We start from the raw sequence: 18,577 nt of genomic DNA, 5'->3' as shown, positions 1-18,577 counted from the left end.
ATGTAATTAAGATTTGAGACTTGCAGTCTGTAGGAGATTATTGATCAGACAGCAGATAATTTCAGTAAGATACTCACATTTTAAAATTTGTAAGTTGGAAGGCACCTGGGTGGCTCAGGTTAAGGATCCAACTTTTTTTTTAATTTTTTTTTTTTTTTTAAAAGATTTTATTTATTTATTTGACAGAGACAGAGACAGTGAGAGCAGGAACACAAGCAGGGGGAGTGGGAGAGGGAGAAGCAGGCTTCCCGCGGAGCAGGGTGCCCGATGTGGGACTCGATCCCAGGACGCTGGGATCATGACCTGAGCCAAAGGCAGCCACTTAACGACTGAGCCACCCAGGCGCCCTAAGCATCCAACTCTTGATTTCACCTCAGGTCATGCTCTTGGTCACCGGATCGAGCCCTGCGTGGGGCTCGTGCTCAGCAGAGTCAGAGTCTCTCTCTCCTTCTTCCTCTGCCCCCCCCCACTCTCTCTCTAAATAAATAATCTTTTTATAAGTTGAGAAGGGTTTGACTCTGACTCCTTTATTTTGTGAGCAAGGAAACTGAAGACCATTGAAACTGTGACCTAGCTAAGGCTACACAGCCTGGTATGGGGCTTTTCTCCTACATGTCTTGTGTCTTTTGACTTCATTAGTTCCGAGTAGTTAAGCTAAAAAAAAATACAGCTTATTTGGATCATTTATATTGGAAAAAATACTTTGGGATTTTTAAAAATAATGTATTTTTCCTAGGAATTACACTAAGTAGCTGTCAGATGGAGTTCTGAATCTATGAATTACTAATTGCATGAATTTGTTAAAACTAATCTCATTGAGTCTCCTGTTTTTTTCTTGAGTTTTTTAAAATTTGTATTTGAGAGAGTGTAGGAGAAGGAGAGGGGCAGAGGGAGAGGGGCAGAGGGAGGGAGAGAGAGAGACTCTCAAGCAGGCTTCACACTCAGCACGGAGCCCAACTCGGGGCTTGAGCCCATGACCCTGAGAGCACGACCTGAGCCAAAATCAAGAGTCAGCCACTTGACTAAGCCACTCAGGCACCTCTTGATTTTTTTTTTTAAAGGAATGTCTGTATTAGCTTATAAACTCATCTTGAAGATCAGAATTACAATGAAAAGAGTAAAAATGTTTATCAAACATCCAACCTTATTGTACTTGAGAATAGCTCTGTGCTTTATTCATTTGGCACCTTTGGTCTGTGTTGCTAAAAGCAGGTCTATGTAGATAGTATCTTACCACCTCTCCTAATGTGGGAGGCCGGACACAGGGAAAAGCAGTCTGGGCTCTGAGGCTCACAGACCTGGGCTAGCAGTACAGCTCCACCACTTACTGCTTGAGAACCGTGAGTAGTTAACCCCTTGGAACAGGTTTCCTCGTTTGGAAAATGGGATAAGAAACACCATGATGATTAGAAGTAATGGACATTTAGCACCTGGCATAGTGAAGTGCCTGGCATAGAGCATATTATATAGAGAGCACATACTATTGCCTGGAAATTTTTAATTAAAACTTTTCATTCTAGGGGCGCCTGGGTGGCTCAGTCGTTTAAGCGGCTGACTCTTGACTTTGGCTCAGGTTGTGATCTCAGGGTCATGGGATTGAACCCCGTATCCGGCTCCCTGCTCATCAGGGAATCTGCATGAGTTTCTCTCCTCTTCTCTCCCTCTGCCCCTCCCCCCACTCAAAAATAAAATAAAAACTTTTTCTAATTGATTTAATAGATTAGCTTAGGAGATAAGGATACTAAAGGGTCACTTACTGAATACAAGAATTTGCATTGTTAATTCGTCTAACCTCAGTTTGCAGTAAACATTTAGACAGTAACCTTAACATGCTTATTCCCAGATGCTACAAGCTGAGGAGACTTCCAGCACCTCTCAGTTGAACGAGCTAATGATGGCTTCCCAGACGACTTTACTCTCTCAGGAACCACGATCGGTAACTACAGATGTAATAGAGCGCAAAGGGACATTCCTGATCAATTTAGAAGGTAAGGAGGAGGGGAAGGTAACAGGTGAGATCTGGAGAACAGAGTGATAATCGTAGGTCATCTTCAGCTTTGCAGGGGATCAGATGTGTTCTAAAGGCAGGTATGTTCTTGGAATACATCTTTTTATGGAAGCTGGCCAGGTTTCTAAACCAGCTTTGAGAAGTGTCCTACGCGATGATCTTGGGAACACAGGACTGACGAGAGGAGAGCGCTTCTCCTCCCTGTCCTGTGGATGGTGGTCATCGTAGGTGACGCCAGCTGGCCTCACTCAGGGTCCTGGCCCTGCCTAGCCTGCCCTTCCCCACTGTGGACTCGGAAATCTATTTGCACACCCTATGTTAAAAGATTTCGCCAATCTTCATGAAGGGTTAAGGAAGAAGTTTTATGGAATTCATTCCCACAGTGGGATCTCACAAGCAGGCAGTTGGTAGGTGTTCGATAGGGGACTTTTGTCCGCCTACTTCATTCTCAGTGATGGTGTGGAGGCGTGTCACCTAACAGACAATGGCCGCAGATACTGTGGGGACAGTGGCGCTCCCTGTGTTCCTCATGGTTGTTAGGTGCCATCAGGAGGTGGGAGGCTCATTTATGGGCATCAGTTTAAGTCTGAGGCCTGGAAGCACTGACCCTGTAGTAAAGATTCTCACTTGCTTTTCAAAATGTTAATGTACATTCTCTGAAGAAAATAATTTTCTTCACTGTATATATTTAGGCTGAAGTCTTAGAGTATTAATAGTGGAGAAATTTGTTACTTTTTGTCTAAAACAAGTTTGTTTTTTTTTTAAGAGGGGTGTGAAAGAGAGAGGTGGAGGGAGGGGAGGGGGAGCGAGAGCTTGAGAATTGTAAGCAGGCGCCACATCCCACTTGGAGCCTGACGCTGAGATCATGACCTGAGCCGCAGTCAAGAGTTGGGATGCTTCACCGACTGAGCCACCCAGGCGCCCCTAAACCAAGAAGGTTTAAGTGGGGACACTGCAGCGGTCACTATAATTTGGCTTTTTAAAACAATTCTTGTGTAGCTGGAGAGGCAGTGTAACTTGCCAGCACTGAGCCCGGCTGAAGAGCAAGAAGGCCTGCTCTGCCTGAGGAGATCGAGAACTCCGTGACTTGGGGGACTTACCCTCTCACTCGGGGTCTCCGATTCCTCAGCGGTCCTCAGGGGTCAGGGTGTGAGTCCACTGTCATGGCTGTTTACATAATGTGGCAAATGAAGCAGTACTGACCAGCTCTCCCCAGGGGAGGGAGAAAGCTTTGAAAAAAGAAAACACTGGCAGAACCATTCAGCAAAGAGATACAAGTTGAACGGCCTGTCAGTCTTCCTGTATCTTTCTCTCACAGGTGGGGATATTCGTGAAGAGTCTTCCTATAAAGTAATTGTCGTGCCAACTACCAAAGAAAAATGCCCCCGTTGTTGGAAGTACACGGCTGAGGCTCCAGATGCACTCTGCCCCCGATGCATGGAAGTGGTGAGTGGAAAGTAAGAGCGACTCGGCCGTCGACAGCCCCCTGAGCAGGAGCACCCTGCCGGCAGCGAGCGTGAATTCAGAGGGACTGTTCCCAACACTGGAAAGAGGAAAGCCCAGATGTAGGGAATGAGGGCAAGAGTACATGGTGGAGGATAATGGTCAAATTTCAGAATTACAAGTTTTTCCTGTAGCAGATAAGAAATAATGTGTGTGTGTGTGTGTGTGTGTATATACACACACACACACACACACACACACACACACGCGCGCAGAAAAATACAAATATGCAGATGGGTCTCAATATATCCATAATGGATTTATTCAGAACAGAGACATTGGGTATGTTTGACTTTAAATGTGGCTGACCCGAAAATGTTTTCTATTTTATAAAGCTGCTTGACTCCATATTTAAGTTCTGTAACGTCTAAAAATAAAGGCATCTGGAAATTTACTGATACTGATGAAGTTGTAAAACTGAAGTAAAAAATAGAGTCTTGAAGGAGAATGGCAAGAGGTGTGTTTCCCGTAAGAGACAGAGGGATTTCATTCTGCCTTTCTAGTGAACATCATCCTTTTCACAACAGCTAGGTTTTTTTGTGTGCATTAGAAAGAAATCACCAAACTTGTTACTCCCATACAAGAGGGAAAAGAAAATCTTAATACTGATATTTATGAATGTTGAAACAACATGAAAGCTGAAAATTTATTTCACTAATATACATAAGTTCACAACAACGGACACAGAAAATAGAAGTATGTACAGAATGTCACTACTTACAGTACATTACAATAGATAACAGCATTTTATAAACAATTCAGTATTGGGTTAAAACCTTTCTAGGGACAGCTAATTCTATTCAGCAGAAATCTAACTTTTAGAAGCCCAACAAATTCATTTCTGTCAGGGTGAGGGAGGGCTTTCAGTGTTGCCATGGAGTACTTTAAAAAGATTTGTCTCATAAATGAAATGAACCATAGCAACTCATAAGTGAACATTATATTCCATGTAAGCTTAATATTATTAAATCTATTCTCTTTGATTTTAAGTTGTAATTAACCACTTAAAAAAAAGCAATTTAAATGTAACAGTGCTTACTTTGACCTTAGATGAATTTTTATAACAAAGAGTGAAACTCTCTCCATTTCTTATTTTTCTTTTTGCAAAAGTATGAAGCATTTAGAAAGTTGTTGATATGTTCCTCTTCACCTACGTTTATCTGGCTCTTCTAGTTCTACATCTAAACATAACCTGTAATGTAGAAGTTACGATTATTTGAACACTTCTGTTTTCCTTCAGCATTATAAAGTGGAATTTAACAAGGTACAAATGCCTGTTTAATGTTAATGAAGAAAGGTGTCGGGGGGCAGGGCGGGCAGGAGTTCTCGCTAGGAAAACACTACTGTTACTGGCTTCCCATCAGAAAGTGCAACATACCTTTGTTTCAGAAGTCACCTATCCTACATACAATCTAATTCCTTTATTTCTGGCTCTTTCTTGGTACAGAATGTGTATACAGGTATTTATTTTCTTTTCTTCTCTCAGATTTACTTTAAAATCCCTTGATGAAACAGTAAAATATTTAACTGCTTTTCTTAACCATGTAACTCAGAATTCAATTTTAAAATTCTTTGCACGGTAAACTTTAGGATCACAAATGTAACTACAGATTTGTAATTCAATGATCTGTTATGGTCCTATGAACCGTATTTCAGCTTATTAATATTCTCAACAATCCCCAGATCTGTGTGTCCTACGAGAATAAGTTTAACCAGCTTTATTATCTAACATGTTTATCAGGTGCCCCCCTTCCCCCAAAAGTGATAATCGAATCCAAGTGAGGATGTAAAGTTTCTTTGACCAGCCTCCAAAACACATAACTACTTTCAGAATATTTAGAAAAATCACAGGAAGAACGAATCTCTTAGAATGCACATAACACGTGACTAGATAAAGCTAGATAGGTTTACAAGAACTCATAGGACTGTGTCTGGATGGGCCAGTGGAGATCCCAGCAGAGGCGGGAGGGTGGACCAGCAAAAGGTCCTTTTCGGTGCTGCTACTGTACACGATGTGTGCCTCGGTCAGACTTACAGGCCCTCACCCAAATACCCAAGACCTCTTAAAACTTTATCTTTCAAGATTTTTAAATTAAACGGTAATGATATATTTTTAGACAAGTCTTATTTGGGTGTGATCTTTTAGTTAAAAGTAAGTTAAATTGGGATATCCTCAAACATGAGAATTTTTTCTTTATATCTGTGAGGGGCCTACTCCTCAACTTTATACAGTTGATAACGCTGGCTTCTTACAAGTAAGTGAAGCAACAAACTTCCCTATCACCGTGAGTTACTATGAATGACAACTGTGATCCATGACAGAGATCAGAAATTGCACTGTATGGCTACATTCCAAAGGTCTACCCTAATAAATATTTGGTATTTGTAGAGCTCAAAACACTTTTTACAGAGTTTTGGTTAATCTGGTTTTAATCAACAAATAATTATTCAGCACTTGGACTGCTCTAGGCACTCTAGGGTACAAAAGTAGTTGTATTTTATTCTCTCAACCCAGCTGTGAGGTAGGTTTGCAGAGCTATATTATCACTAGGCCTTTACTGTTCCTAAGAACAGATAACGTTACCATATCCCAGAAGCAGACATTTCTAAACACTTGTAGGAAAAATAAACTGGACTTAAATTTTTAACATCTTTGCCTTTTTTTAAAACATAAATTTTACAAGATAATACATTTTTACAATGACCTGATGTGGATACAACTTCAAATCTTGACAAAAAGTAAATCTTAACTTACGTCGTAATAAATTTTGCTGTGTTGCTTGCGTCTCAGAATCTCAATTTTGGCAAGGACAACAGGTTAAGGGTTCTAACGTTTAGTGTCCCTTCTGATGAATATGATGATCTTGAACCCATTCCTCCTCCAAAGCAAGGTCATCCTCCTCCGGTGGCGGCAGCATAAACCTCTGGGAAAAAACCTGTCTGCATCCAGAACTCCAGGCAGCAGCCCAGGATGTTGGATTTAAGCATGCCAACAAAAGCGAGTGGGATGTTTCTCTGATTTTACTGATGGGGACTATAATGAACACATTTGAAATTTACAATAACAATAACATTTTGAGTACGAAATATAGAATCTGATAATAAGAACATAATCTGTAAATTATAACCCATTTGAAATAGCAAAGTTTACCCATAAAGCTATTTAAGTGCTTAAATTAGAAATAAACAGTAAAACATCTGTGTTAGTAATTAATGGTATAATTGGTATTTGTTTATATTTTATCTTCAATATTAACCAAAGGAGTGGAATTTAGCCAGGACTACACTTTTAAAAAGTAGTATGTATTTTTATTCATTTTACAAAAGAAAAAAGACATACTCCCTCCATAAAATTCCAGATCTTATTACTATGTAAAATTACCATGCACTAATTCATGTTCTAGTCACACAATCTGAGACCGTTTTTGGTAGGTGTCATAAAGAAGGGATAGATACGGCTTCCACAGCTTCAATGAGGTGTAAGGCTAAACTATACTGCCCGTGGTTTTCTGGTAAAAGCTCGATGACTTTATTTACTAGTTTAGCTGTCGTTGCAATTGGCACTTCTGTGTTTTGAAGATCTTGGGGGTTCTGCAAATGGGACACGAGAATAACCAATCAGTTACACACAACAGTAATCGTTACTCACTTAAGAGTTGTCAGGATAGTTATTTCCCAGTAAGAATTCTTCAGAACGAACTTAAACTCAAAATTTAAATTTTCTCCTTAACTGTTATTAGGTACACATATAAGAAAGCATCCCCGTGACCCGACCGATCCCACGCGCTCGTACTTACCATGGCTTTCAGCCAAGTGCAGAGCGTGGGGGGAAGTCTGGCCAGCAGCTCCATTCCCCCTCGAGTCTGGGTGTGCAGGAGCGCGTGAGCCAGCCTCTGCCCTGTTAACACCAGCAGCTGCGAGGCGAGGACCTCCTTGTCGTGAACCTGGAGACTGGCCTGAGGAAAGGAGCACGGACAAGTGTGTATGTAGTAAGAGTCGGCAGAGGTACTTAGTCTAGGAAAGGCTTTGCCAGTGAAGAGTCTAGTTCATTTCTGAGCTGCGGCCATGTATATAACCAAAAGAAAAAAAAAGTCCGAATCAAATTTAGCGTTCAAAATTCAAATTTCTGCCCACTACCCTAATACCTCGATTCAATATGACACTAAGAGTCATTTTTTAAGTTTCTGGCAAAGGGAATTAAATCACATCATGACTGCTTAAAACCTTCTAAGGACTTCTGAATACACTGACTAGCCGTGCGCTGTGAGACGCTGGGTGTAACCCCTGCCCACGTCCGCACCTCCTCTCCGACGTCTTCATCCTCGCTCACTACGTACGGGCCCCCACGCTGGCCCTCTAGCCTTGGCCCTCGGACTGCCCTCGTTTCCGCCTCAAGCGCTATTGGCCCAGTCTCCTGCATGACTGGCTGCATCCCGTCCTTGGGGGCTCAGTTCAGCTGTCCCCTCTGACCACCGTATTGTAGTAGCTTCTGCTGATTCCAACGCGATCCTGTTTCTATATTCACAGCGCTTACCACCCGGTACGAAATGTAGCGTGCTTGCGGCACCGCACTCCGCTGGGCGTCCGACTCTTCCGTCAGAGTCCTGAGCTCGAGCCCTGAGTCAGGCTTTGTGCTGGGCACGTAGCCTGCTTAAATTTCTCTCTCCCTCTCCCTCTGGTCCCGACCCGCCTCCCCCGGCTTGCGTGCTCTCAAAAAAAAAAAAAAGAAAAATTCAGCATACTTTTCTGCTCCTACCAGCAGACCATCCATTCCACGAGAAAGGAACCCTGTCTGTTTTGGGTACCGCTATGTCCCTTTGCATGGAACAGGCCTGGCACACCGTAGGAGTTTATTAAACACAGGCCAGAAACAGGAATTTGATTACAGTTTTATATTTAATATTCTGTTGTTTTTGTGCCTATAAGTCCTAACAAAAGGAAAAGCAAAAAGCTTTACTGGAGACTTTATGGATTCTTTACTCCAACCATAATTTCTGTGACTTGAGCCCCCACCTCGCACTCACAGGGTGACATTACCTCTTCTCCTAAATGGTCCGCACCGTAGTTGTAGAGCTCCCCCACATAATGCCTTCGAACCACATCTTCGCTAACTTGAAGGTGATGAGCCAAATCCACAGCTAGAACTGGCCAATCTTGGTCTTTCCCAAAAGGAGTGGTCGCTGCTTCTTCTGAGGACTCTCTGTCCTTCACGACGGAATGCTGAGCCTGGACGGCCGCACTAACGACTTTAAGCAAGAACTTGCCAACGGAGAAGGACACACAGCGCCGTCAGTACACATCATTAAACAATGTCTAAATCACAGTAATTGGCTTTCCTGTCAACGAGGGTGGCTTTTTTGTGGAAATTATCAAAAAGGAACGTATAATTGAAAGGAAAGGTCGCTTTCAAGAATACTTCGGAAGTGGTCATTCTTCGAGGCCAGCTCGAAGTAAATTTTTGGTTTACTACTTTCTTCTGAGAGACAAAAATCCGATTAACTGTAACTTACCTGCTGTCGTACAGAAATAAAATTTGGATCCATTTCCCCACTAGGTAATAACTGAATTGAAGTTAGGTCTTTAAAGAAAGCATTTTTCCCCTAAAGAGAAAGAAAAGACCAAGAAAATGGCTAAGTATGGATTATTAAGGGAAGGACAAAGATTTTAAAAAATTAAGTCATCTCATTAGTAACTCGTGGTTGATTCTCCTTGAACAGTAACATTTTAGAATTTTATTCATTTAATTTTTATAACAATCATCTAGCATGTGGTAGGCAGCCTTTGAGGTATGACCCCGCTTCCTCCTGGTACGCATGCCTTGTGTCGTCCGTCCCCTTTCCTTGAGAGGGGGCTGGACTCACTGCTGGCAAACAGAATTAGGCGGACGCTAGTGCCGCTTTCAAGATTAGATGACAGAAGGACTGTAGCTTCTGCCCTGGGTGCTCCTGTTCGCTCTCACTTGCCGTGAGGGAAGCCGGCTGCCACGGTGTGACCTGCCCTATTTTGGGAGTGGTGCCTGTGGCGAGAACAGTCTTGCCCGCAATCATGTAAGCTTGCAGGTGGATTCCCCTGCCTCCCCCAGTGGGGGCTTGAGATGGGACGGCAACCCTGGCTGAAACCCTAACTGCAGACTCATGAGAGACTCTGAGCCAGAGGCACCTAAATAAGGGGCGACGCACATTCCCAACCCACAAAATGTTTTCAGCCACTAAATTTTGAGGTAATTTGTTATGCAATAACCGATAACTAAGACCTAGCGTGTACTCATCTGCATCCTTTTAAACACACTTATTCAACTGTTTGAAGACGCCCTGTTTAAGAGAACAGACGTGTATCTGAAGAGCCAAAGCAGAACATCAGAAAGTTGGATTTCAGAAGTTCCTTGGAAGGAAATGTAATACGGAGCAAAGAGCACTGGCCTTGGGAAGCTGGGAAGGCCCAGGCTCTCATCCCAGGCCTCCCACTTCTCGCTAGGCCATCTGGGTTAACAGACGACCCCATGTCCCGGGCTGCTGTGTTTTGCCCCACAGACAGTCACCCCAGGTACCTTCTAATGGACTTTCTAGACCCAACTATCTAGGATTGTAGATCACCTAGTGTGACTGCCAGTTAGGATAAAGCTCCTCATCCTTTAGCGCACTGCAAATTGGACATCAGGGGCTGTATGTTTTTCCACAGGGGCGCCCCCCCAGCCCCATGGGTGACTCAGTCGGTTGAGCGTCTGCCTTCGGCTCAGGTCATGATCCTGGGGTCCTGGGGTTGAGCCCTGTATCAGGCTCCCTGCTCAGCGGGGAGTCTGCTTCTCCCTCTGCCCCTCCCCCCCGGCTCTCTCCCCCATCTCAAATAAATAAAATCTTAAAAGTTTTTCCACACACTCACACATAGTCTGCTACCCTGTAGTTTCCGCCCAGCGATCTTAGTTATTATAAGGGTCTGCTCTACAGGGGGGCCTTTGGGGTGGGGGATGTGTCTGCACATCTGTAACACCATTTAGTATTTACTACGCCGCAGACGCTGCTAAGCCCTTCATGTGCAGTACGTCGCTTCACCCTCACAACAACCATGAAGTAGGCCCTGGAATCAGCACTTGCGACTGAGAAAGCGGAGGCTGGGGGACGCAGGAAGACTCACCAGTGCAGTAAACGGCAGGGCAGGGTCCTGACTGACTAGCCACACCGCACCGCCTCTGTCTGCATGAGGCCCAGGCGGGCTCAGGCACCGCAGCAGATACGGGCTGAGACCGCTGTGCTTGTCCAGTTCTGGATGTGTTCGGTTTCACAAACTCCCTTTCTGGGGGGAGGACTGAGCTAGGCACTTCATTTTGGATTTAAAAAAAAAAAAAACAAAAAAACTCGAGGTCTAGTGACGGTGAGGAATGGACGGATGTGATTTAAGGAAGAATCGACAAGAATGACTTACAGTCCATGTGGGACTTGAAGGGAAGTTTCAAGAACTTCAAGGTTTCCCATCCGCACCAGCACACAAGTGAGCACCCACTCTACTGGGGGTTTAGGAAGAACAGCGGTTTAGGTCCAGGGCAGGGGGGCTGAGGGGTGGAGGTGTGTTAGATAGGAGGCGTCTCAAGTCGCACAGCCCATCCGAACAGAGACAGTCGACAGAAATATACGCTTCAGGGGCGAGCAGTTGGTTAAGGGTCTGACTCTTGATTTCGGCTCAGGTCATGATCTCAGGGTTGTGAGATCGAGCCCTGTGTTGGGCTCTGTGCTCAGAGCAGAGGCTGCTTGAGGACTCTCTCTCTCTCACCCCCCCTGCCCTTCCTGCTCGCGCTCATGCACTCTCTCTCTCAAGCAAATAAATCTTTAAAAAAAAAAAAGAAAAAAAGGAAATATACACTTCAAATTCAGGTGACAGGTCGGGAGAAAATGGGTCTATCTGAGAATATGCAGAACGAGAACGGCAGACAGCTGACAGGGCAAGACCCTGGAACCGGAAGAGTTAAGGGAAGCCAGAATTACAGGCAGCCTGGCAGAGAACAGCGAGCAGAGAGCCCCCAGCAAGTGACCCCCTACACGTCCCAGAAGCACTGAGCAACTTGGATTACAGAAGACAGTCCTATCGTCCTGCCCGCACCTGCTAAGCCCTTGGCTCCGAGACGGCTCTCAAGGCCTCCGAGGTCCTCACCTTACTATCGAAGAGTGACAGTGGCTTCACGGCCTTCAGAGAAAACCTCATAACGGCATAGAGAATGGAGCAGAGGACGGAATGGTGCTCCACCAGCGGGTAGTGGATGTGCTTCTGCTCCAGGGCCAGCTCCACTATGGAGGTCGGTCCTTCGACCGTGAGCCATGCGTCCTCCGTATCCAGGACAGGCGCTTGCATTTCATCCCGGCTAACGTCGGCCTACACGTTTGGAGAATTCAGAATTGGAGAAATACGAGCTTGCAAATAAATATCTTAATGTGCTTACAAGGAAGAAAGTGCAAACCCCTTTTCTCCCCAGGCCCCCAAGCGACAACAAAAAATCAAATCTAGTTCTTCATAAGAAACTGCTATTTGGGGGGCGAGGCTTAAGTCAAAACTTAGAAATGAATAAATGAAAAAAACCTCTTTCTAGAGTCCTTTCTTAAGTCCAATGATTTTAAAAACGTTTAATATCTTAGAGAAGGTTCAGAATGGAAATAGACCTCTTCTACCTCCATCAAAGTCTGAAGAAGATCCAAGCAGGAGCCAAGGAAAGAGGTCACTGCTGTGTCGCTCATCCCCACATCCTGTTTGTAAAAAGGAACACGATTAGCACCTGCAGCAAAACTGCTACAGTTACCACCAGAAAAATCAAAAACAGCAGCACACAGCATACCTATGCAATGGACACTCTACGCTGGACAGACAGGCAAGAATTTGAAAGTCAAGGCTTTGGCACATTTTAATTTCTTTCTTGAGATTCAATGGATTTTAAAATTAGGCTTTAAAAAAGATGGTACCGCCATGGGCTTCATAAAAGCTGGTGTTCATGTATCGTAAAGACATGGTGTCATCAGTTGCCACAGATCATGGCGCTGTTGGTCGCGGGCAAGCTCGCTAAGGTACGCTAATCATGGTATGCAGTCAGATGCCACATGGCAGCCCGACCTGAGAAGTCGTGAGGGGACAGCCTGGTCTGGCCGCAGAGCGCCTTTCAGGGACAGAACTGAACCTTCTAAACAAAACCAGAATCCCCAAGCCTGTGGGCTAAAGACCACGCTCGTGCTGTGGGCAACAGGTCATTCCTGTTGACTCCAAGGTGCCCCTGCATTCACCACCTTCTTTAAACCAACAACCAGGAAATCCCTCACATCCTAAGTACTTCATCCTTGCGTCATTCACAGTGTGTGTGTGTGTGTGTGTGTGTGTGTGTGTGTGTGTGTGTGTGTACAGAACCGCAGTCCCAGCCGCTCTCCAGAGCACAGTGGGGTTGTCAGGACTATGGGCCTAGCATGGCTGGATTCACGTGTCCCAGAATTTCCTAAGGTGTCTGTAACAAGAGTATTTCCAAAGTTCTGGGCAAAAGTGCTAACTTTTGCTTAATCACCAGCCTCAAACAGAAGCCCAGTATCCGTGGGCTGGAATCTTATTGAAGACCATTTGTACAATGGATATTACATAAAGTAGATAAAATTCCCTCATGAATCTGCTTCCATGGGACATTGGGTGCTGCAGTTATAAATTTCTAGTTGGAAGGAACCTGACAATCTGGAAAGGTAAATTAAAACTGGCCATAGTTCATGACCAGTTTCCTTAACATCATATTGTCCTTCCATGTTTCTCATCTCCTGATAGGTCTTCAAAATGGTAAAAGGCAAAGTCCACCCCTGCAGTGAATGAGGTGCTACGTAAGGCGCAGGATGAACAGCTCCACATCCAGTTAAGGGAGATTCACTTACCCTTCGGCATAGCCTGTCCTTTGGTGATTTTCCAACCTAAGAACAGGACACAAAATACTATATTTATTTAACAATTTAAATAAAAAGGCATTACTATGGTACTATAGGAAGTAAAAAAGTAAGCAAATTAAAAAAACTCAGCTATAAATAAATGTTGGTTCTACTCATTTATTACAAAATGCAATTAACTTTGTGGTAGAACTTAAAAATATATTATGAAAAATATATCACTGGGCTCACAAAATAATCCTTTTCAGAAATAATATTTTTGAATTAAAGAAAAAAACACTAAAAATCTGGTCCTCACTTTGTACAAATAACTGTTGCCTTAAAATCCAGAACCAAACTCAAGGCTATGAATAAAGAGCACCTAAGAATTTTGCTTGTTGATAAAGATACACAATAATGTTAAATGGTCAGAAAAAAGGAAAAACAATCTGGTGTGGACAGAAGTCATATTCCTAGCTCAGAAAACAGGATGATTTTCTTGATTCGGTAAGTACTTGGTGAGTTCTACTGCATAGTTTATACAACAGGGTAATAAGTGGGAGATGAAGTTCTGTTCTTCGGGAACATGGCTTGGTAAGAATTCCTAGGAGGCAGGAGATCGATCAGGGAAGACGGGACTCCAGCACCGAGGACTCTGCCTCGCTGCCTCTCACTGAGATCACTGCAGCGGCCTTCAACCAACCGCACTCGGGCCATCCCAATCCCAACATGTTCCACTGTCGCCAGAATCATCTTTTTAAAATGCAAATGTGAATGTATCATTCCTTTGCTTACAACTGCCCCAGTGTCTTTAAGATAAAATCACAGCTACCACTTACTGAGCCCTCACACTAGCAGCCAGACCCTATGCTGGGCAGTTTACACAGTGTTAGAAAACCCCAAATCCACAGTCTGCACAGGAAATACTCCATGCCCCGCTTCCCGCTCCTTCCTCCGGCCTGTGCTTCCAGCACACGAAGCTCCTCGCAGCCCTGAGCCAAACATGGATTCTGCTGGAATACGTTTCCTTCTCACCTACAGCTTCCCATGGACTCACGCATCCTCCACAATTCAGCTCAGAAGCCTTCCCTTTATCGCGTTTTTTTTACTTCCTCTTCTCAGTCCCCAAAGCACCCTATCTACCTTTTAGGCTGTGAGTCCCTGGAGGGCAGCGGCTGGGACTTGCGACTCCGCAACCACAGCACTTAGCACAGTCCCTGGCATGTAAGAGATACTTATAATAAATATCGAATGAATCATCAAAACTCTCTGCGTCCTCGTTGAGGACTGTTTAAATTCGAAGCCACGTTGCGAGGCTCAAGCGTGGCTGTCGATGTGAGAGCGGTATAAAACCACAGTGACACCACCTAAAAGGCTTCGCACACACTACTCTTCTCCCGGAAGATGGCAGCTGGAGGGGAAGGCGAACGCAAGGGCAGCAGCAAGGCCGAAAGGAGCGAGTTGGGGACAAACAACATTGAAGCAGGCCGGGAAGGTGAGCACACGGGGAAAAACCAGGTTTAACTAGAAAAACGTGTTACCAGTGACAGCAAAGAAAGCATTTGCAGGGGAGCGGTGGCCCAAAGTGGGTCTGAATGTAGTGCTCATGGTTTAGGAATGTCCGTCCATGAACATTTGAAAGAACATGGTGTCATTATGGTACTAACTCTCCTGACACCCGCCTACCTGATGCCGCTTACATTCCTGCCGGGCCTGGGAACACTGACCAGGCCCCCGCCACGCCCCACCCCGGTGCCCAGCTGGGGGAGCAGCGGCGAGTCCTGCACCCGCGTGCGAGGTCTGTTCCTAACGCTACTTAGGCTGCTTGTCATATGTAATAATGGAATGATGTCACTTAATTAAGGAACTGATAAAATGTGAGTGAGGAAAAAAAAGGGAGTTGTTATACGAATACCAGGCTGAGTGCTTTAAAAAACTGTACGGAGTAGCTGACTCCTAGCTCTACTGGAGGAGATGCAGAGGAAGCAACTACAAAGATGAGGGCATAAATTTTAAAATCTAAAGATTTTGTACTCAGACTGCATCACTACTTTATAAAGAAATAGGATCTAGAAATCACACGCAAGGCATCAGCAGTGAGTTTTCTGTAGGAAAACCAAAGAAGGATGGCAGCTGACCCCATTCAAAGAAAATACCTTGGGCCTACATCCCAAGATTGATGAGTTAACTGTACATTTGTACACTTTAATTAAAAATAAGGTGCAAATCCTTCCTTCAATCAAGCACAAGTCTCACTCTCTTTGCTTAAGAGGCTTTTAAAGGAAAGTACTCTCGAGGATCTGGGAGGTGGTTCTTCAGGTCATCAAAATGCCAGCCCTGGGCACTACACTTAACTGAGCAGTGGTAAAATGTAATATCAAATAAAAAACAGTCTAACAAGGCCCAATGTAAATAATCTAATATCAAAGAAAATAAACAAGTATATGAAATTTAAAGTTACCTTACCTTATCCATCAAGTATGTAGCAGCAGAAAACCTTTTCACCAAGAATGTATTCCACATCATCAGAGCAATGCCTAGACAGCAAGTATAAGTAGTAATTAGAAGGCTTAGACAGCAAGTATAAGTAGTAATTAGAAGGCTTATCTGTTTTTTCTTTTATCATACTTAACAAATTACTGTCTTTCCTAAGCTTATAGAGCTATATGGGCTATTTGATTTAGATATCATTTCTTACATCTTATGTAATATTTGTAAAATTGATAAAAACCTTTATCTTCAATGATAATCAGAACTGAGCTGTGTAAGAGGATATCCAAATGGCCAATAAGCCTAAGAAAAGATCCATATCATTAGTTATGAGAGAAATACAAATTAAAATCACAAAGAAATATCATTACACAACCAACACAAAGGCTAAATTTTTTTTTAATGACAGCACCAAGTGTCGGGGAAGATAAGGAAACAATTGGAAAGTTCACAGATTGCTGGGGGCATCAGAAAGTGATAAAACCACTTGGAAAACTGGCCATATCTACTAACGCTAACTATGTGTCTACCATATAACCCAGCAATTCTACCGCATAAAGGAACACAAAGATATGTATAAGAGTGTTGACAATAGCTTTCTTCAAAACAGCCAAACAAGAGAAACAGCCCAATGTCCAAAACTGATTTTTTTTCATAGGTAACCACCAAATAAAGTGACATATGAGGAAGTAATAAAAAACAAAATACAAAAACAACCACACAAAAAATCTGGGCTATATACTTCCATATTCAATAAACCATGGCATCAAAATTTCTAAAACTGTTGTCAATTAGCTTCAACATGACATTTCCCATGCGGTCCTTACTCCGCAGGGGGCTGCTTCTGCATCTAGGGGTGAGGGCCTCAGGGGCTGTGGAGCAGCCAGGAGGCTGACTCCCTGTACAAACAGGTAAGTTCTTAGATACCAGCCCAGTAGAATTCTCTAGAGACCCTATTTTCCAAATGAGTCACTTTCAGTCTTCTTTTTTCCTCCCAGGAAGAAGGTAAGAGTCTAAGAGATGAATAAAATTTTCAACTTTTCTTCACATAAAATGAGACATTTTAGAATTTCTCTAATTTGATGTCATACCACCTGCGAGAAGGTGGTACCAGTGAAGAGTAAGTAGCTTCCCTAAAATTCATCACACGGACAGCAAGTTGATACCTCCCTCCATGTGGCGCAACATCTAGTGTCACCACTTAGTAAAATAACTAAGTAGCCTCGTGCCGAGCCCCTCCATTACTTCTTCCGGGGAAACCCATCTATTTAATGGAAGCCGCAGCCTGTTTACAACTTTTCCACCACAATGTCAAGGACGCACCAGCAACCCATTACGGCAGCCAATGGAGAACATTCACATGAATTAAAAGCAGCCCAAGACTGTTTGTACTGTATGATATTTTTAGGCTCTTGGCTACCTAACTCTTTCATCAGCAACTTCAGTCCTGACAAGCCTAGCCCTCTTTCCTTATCTACCTGTGACCTAAAAAGAAAATCAGTGGTTTATATTGAATATTCTCCTTACTTCGCCCCTCACATCCCCTTCCAAATAGCATTTTTCCAAGCAGGTAAAAGACCAGTACTTTGCACGTCACGATACACATACACATACACAGTTATGTGTTAGGAGGTAGGACCATCAAATAAAAACTTAACAGAATATGAACTTAAAGATTCCTGCCTCTTTTGAATCCACCAGTTATATTTTTAACGCTTATTTACTTACCATTCTGAACATGTGCATTAAGAATGTGCTTCAAGTGTTCTATTGACCTAACGAAAAAACGTGCTTCCTTACGTACAGGGAGGAAAAGAGAGAGAGAGAGGGAAAAAAAGAGGTATCATTTAACAGACGTTTCAAACACAATGGTGACTTCTTACATAAATTTCAACATAAAGCTGCCCAAGAATGTGGTGATAAGAACATGGAAGGCAAAAGAAAATTTTTCATAGGACAGTGTCAACGGTCTCTCCTAAATTCACATTATCTATATGACAATTGATACCTAGAAAAACCCCAGGTCATATATGCTGACATCTGGAGTCAAAAGTCACTGTGGCTTGTGACAGGACAGCAGTGTTTTCTCTAATAAATACTTGAATTTCACACAGATGTGGGTTTACTTTGTCGCAAATATCATTCAGTCATTATTCTACAAATATTTATTGAGCAACTACTATGCACCAGGCTGTCTGAGGCGCCAGAGATACTGTAATGAACAGAGACCCAAATCCTTGCCCTCACTGAGGTTACATTCTAGCAAGGGAGTTGAATAAATATGGTAAGTAAATTATACAGTAGGTTAGTGAGGTGCCAAGGAGATAAACTAAAGCAGTGAAGGGAAACATGTCTGAAATTCAACTCCTTCTAATCGAGGTAGTTGCTTACATAACACTCATATATAGCATGTAAAACTGATGAAATCATCCAGATCTTTGCTAAATAATTTTATAGCTACAAACACTAAACATATCACCTTTGATAACACATAGTGTAGTTAGCAATTTCCCACAGATAATTTCAATTGTTTTGATCCTAAGGAAGCTGTGTGTAAAATGGTGGAACTGGGGCAGGGGTCAGATAGGGCAAAGAGAATTATTTAACAAGAAAAAAAAAACGAGATATGGCCACTTATTTGAAATATTAACAATTTAAATAGACAATGATAACGCCAGTCAAAATGTCAGGCACTATGCATGCATTT

The 18,577-nt window shown here is 43.3% G+C and overlaps 2 protein-coding genes across 7 annotated transcripts in view; one reads left to right on the top strand and one right to left on the bottom strand.

The window, feature by feature from the left end:
* IARS2 (isoleucyl-tRNA synthetase 2, mitochondrial) overlaps positions 1-18,577 on the top strand; it is a 77,151-nt gene that overhangs the window by 54,197 nt on the left and 4,377 nt on the right. Inside the window, exons 22-24 of one of the 5 annotated variants that reach the window (XM_073884085.1) lie at positions 1,844-1,988; positions 3,327-3,454; positions 13,289-13,348. In XM_073884085.1, the coding sequence (XP_073740186.1) occupies positions 1,844-1,988; positions 3,327-3,454; positions 13,289-13,333 (318 nt within the window). In that variant the 3' untranslated portion in view covers positions 13,334-13,348. Of the gene's footprint in view, positions 1-1,843; positions 1,989-3,326; positions 3,912-6,302; positions 6,722-13,288; positions 13,349-18,577 lie in introns of those variants that run through there. The other 4 variants (XM_073884082.1, XM_073884086.1, XM_073884083.1 and 1 more) reach the window with 4 other exon arrangements.
* The window catches only part of RAB3GAP2 (RAB3 GTPase activating non-catalytic protein subunit 2), a 96,275-nt gene continuing 81,841 nt past the window's right edge, over positions 4,144-18,577 (bottom strand). The window contains exons 27-35 of one of the 2 annotated variants that reach the window (XM_073884081.1): positions 17,599-17,665; positions 15,847-15,917; positions 13,393-13,428; positions 12,157-12,240; positions 11,654-11,872; positions 9,022-9,111; positions 8,549-8,770; positions 7,309-7,467; positions 4,144-7,102 (exon numbers count right to left, since the gene is read on the bottom strand). In XM_073884081.1, the coding sequence (XP_073740182.1) occupies positions 6,947-7,102; positions 7,309-7,467; positions 8,549-8,770; positions 9,022-9,111; positions 11,654-11,872; positions 12,157-12,240; positions 13,393-13,428; positions 15,847-15,917; positions 17,599-17,665 (1,104 nt within the window). In that variant the 3' untranslated portion in view covers positions 4,144-6,946. The remainder of the gene's footprint in view (positions 7,103-7,308; positions 7,468-8,548; positions 8,771-9,021; positions 9,112-11,653; positions 11,873-12,156; positions 12,241-13,392; positions 13,429-15,846; positions 15,918-17,598; positions 17,666-18,577) is intronic. The other variant, XM_025892026.2, reaches the window with a different exon arrangement.

Source organism: Callorhinus ursinus, unplaced genomic scaffold (genome assembly GCF_003265705.2).
Source record: "Callorhinus ursinus isolate GAN/ISIS: 27379988/994484 unplaced genomic scaffold, GSC_fseal_2.0 scaffold54, whole genome shotgun sequence".
In the NCBI taxonomy this organism is placed as follows: Eukaryota; Metazoa; Chordata; class Mammalia; order Carnivora; family Otariidae; genus Callorhinus; species Callorhinus ursinus.
The sequence above is the reverse complement of the archived record's forward strand: the minus strand, read 5'-3'. Positions and strand labels throughout refer to the sequence as shown.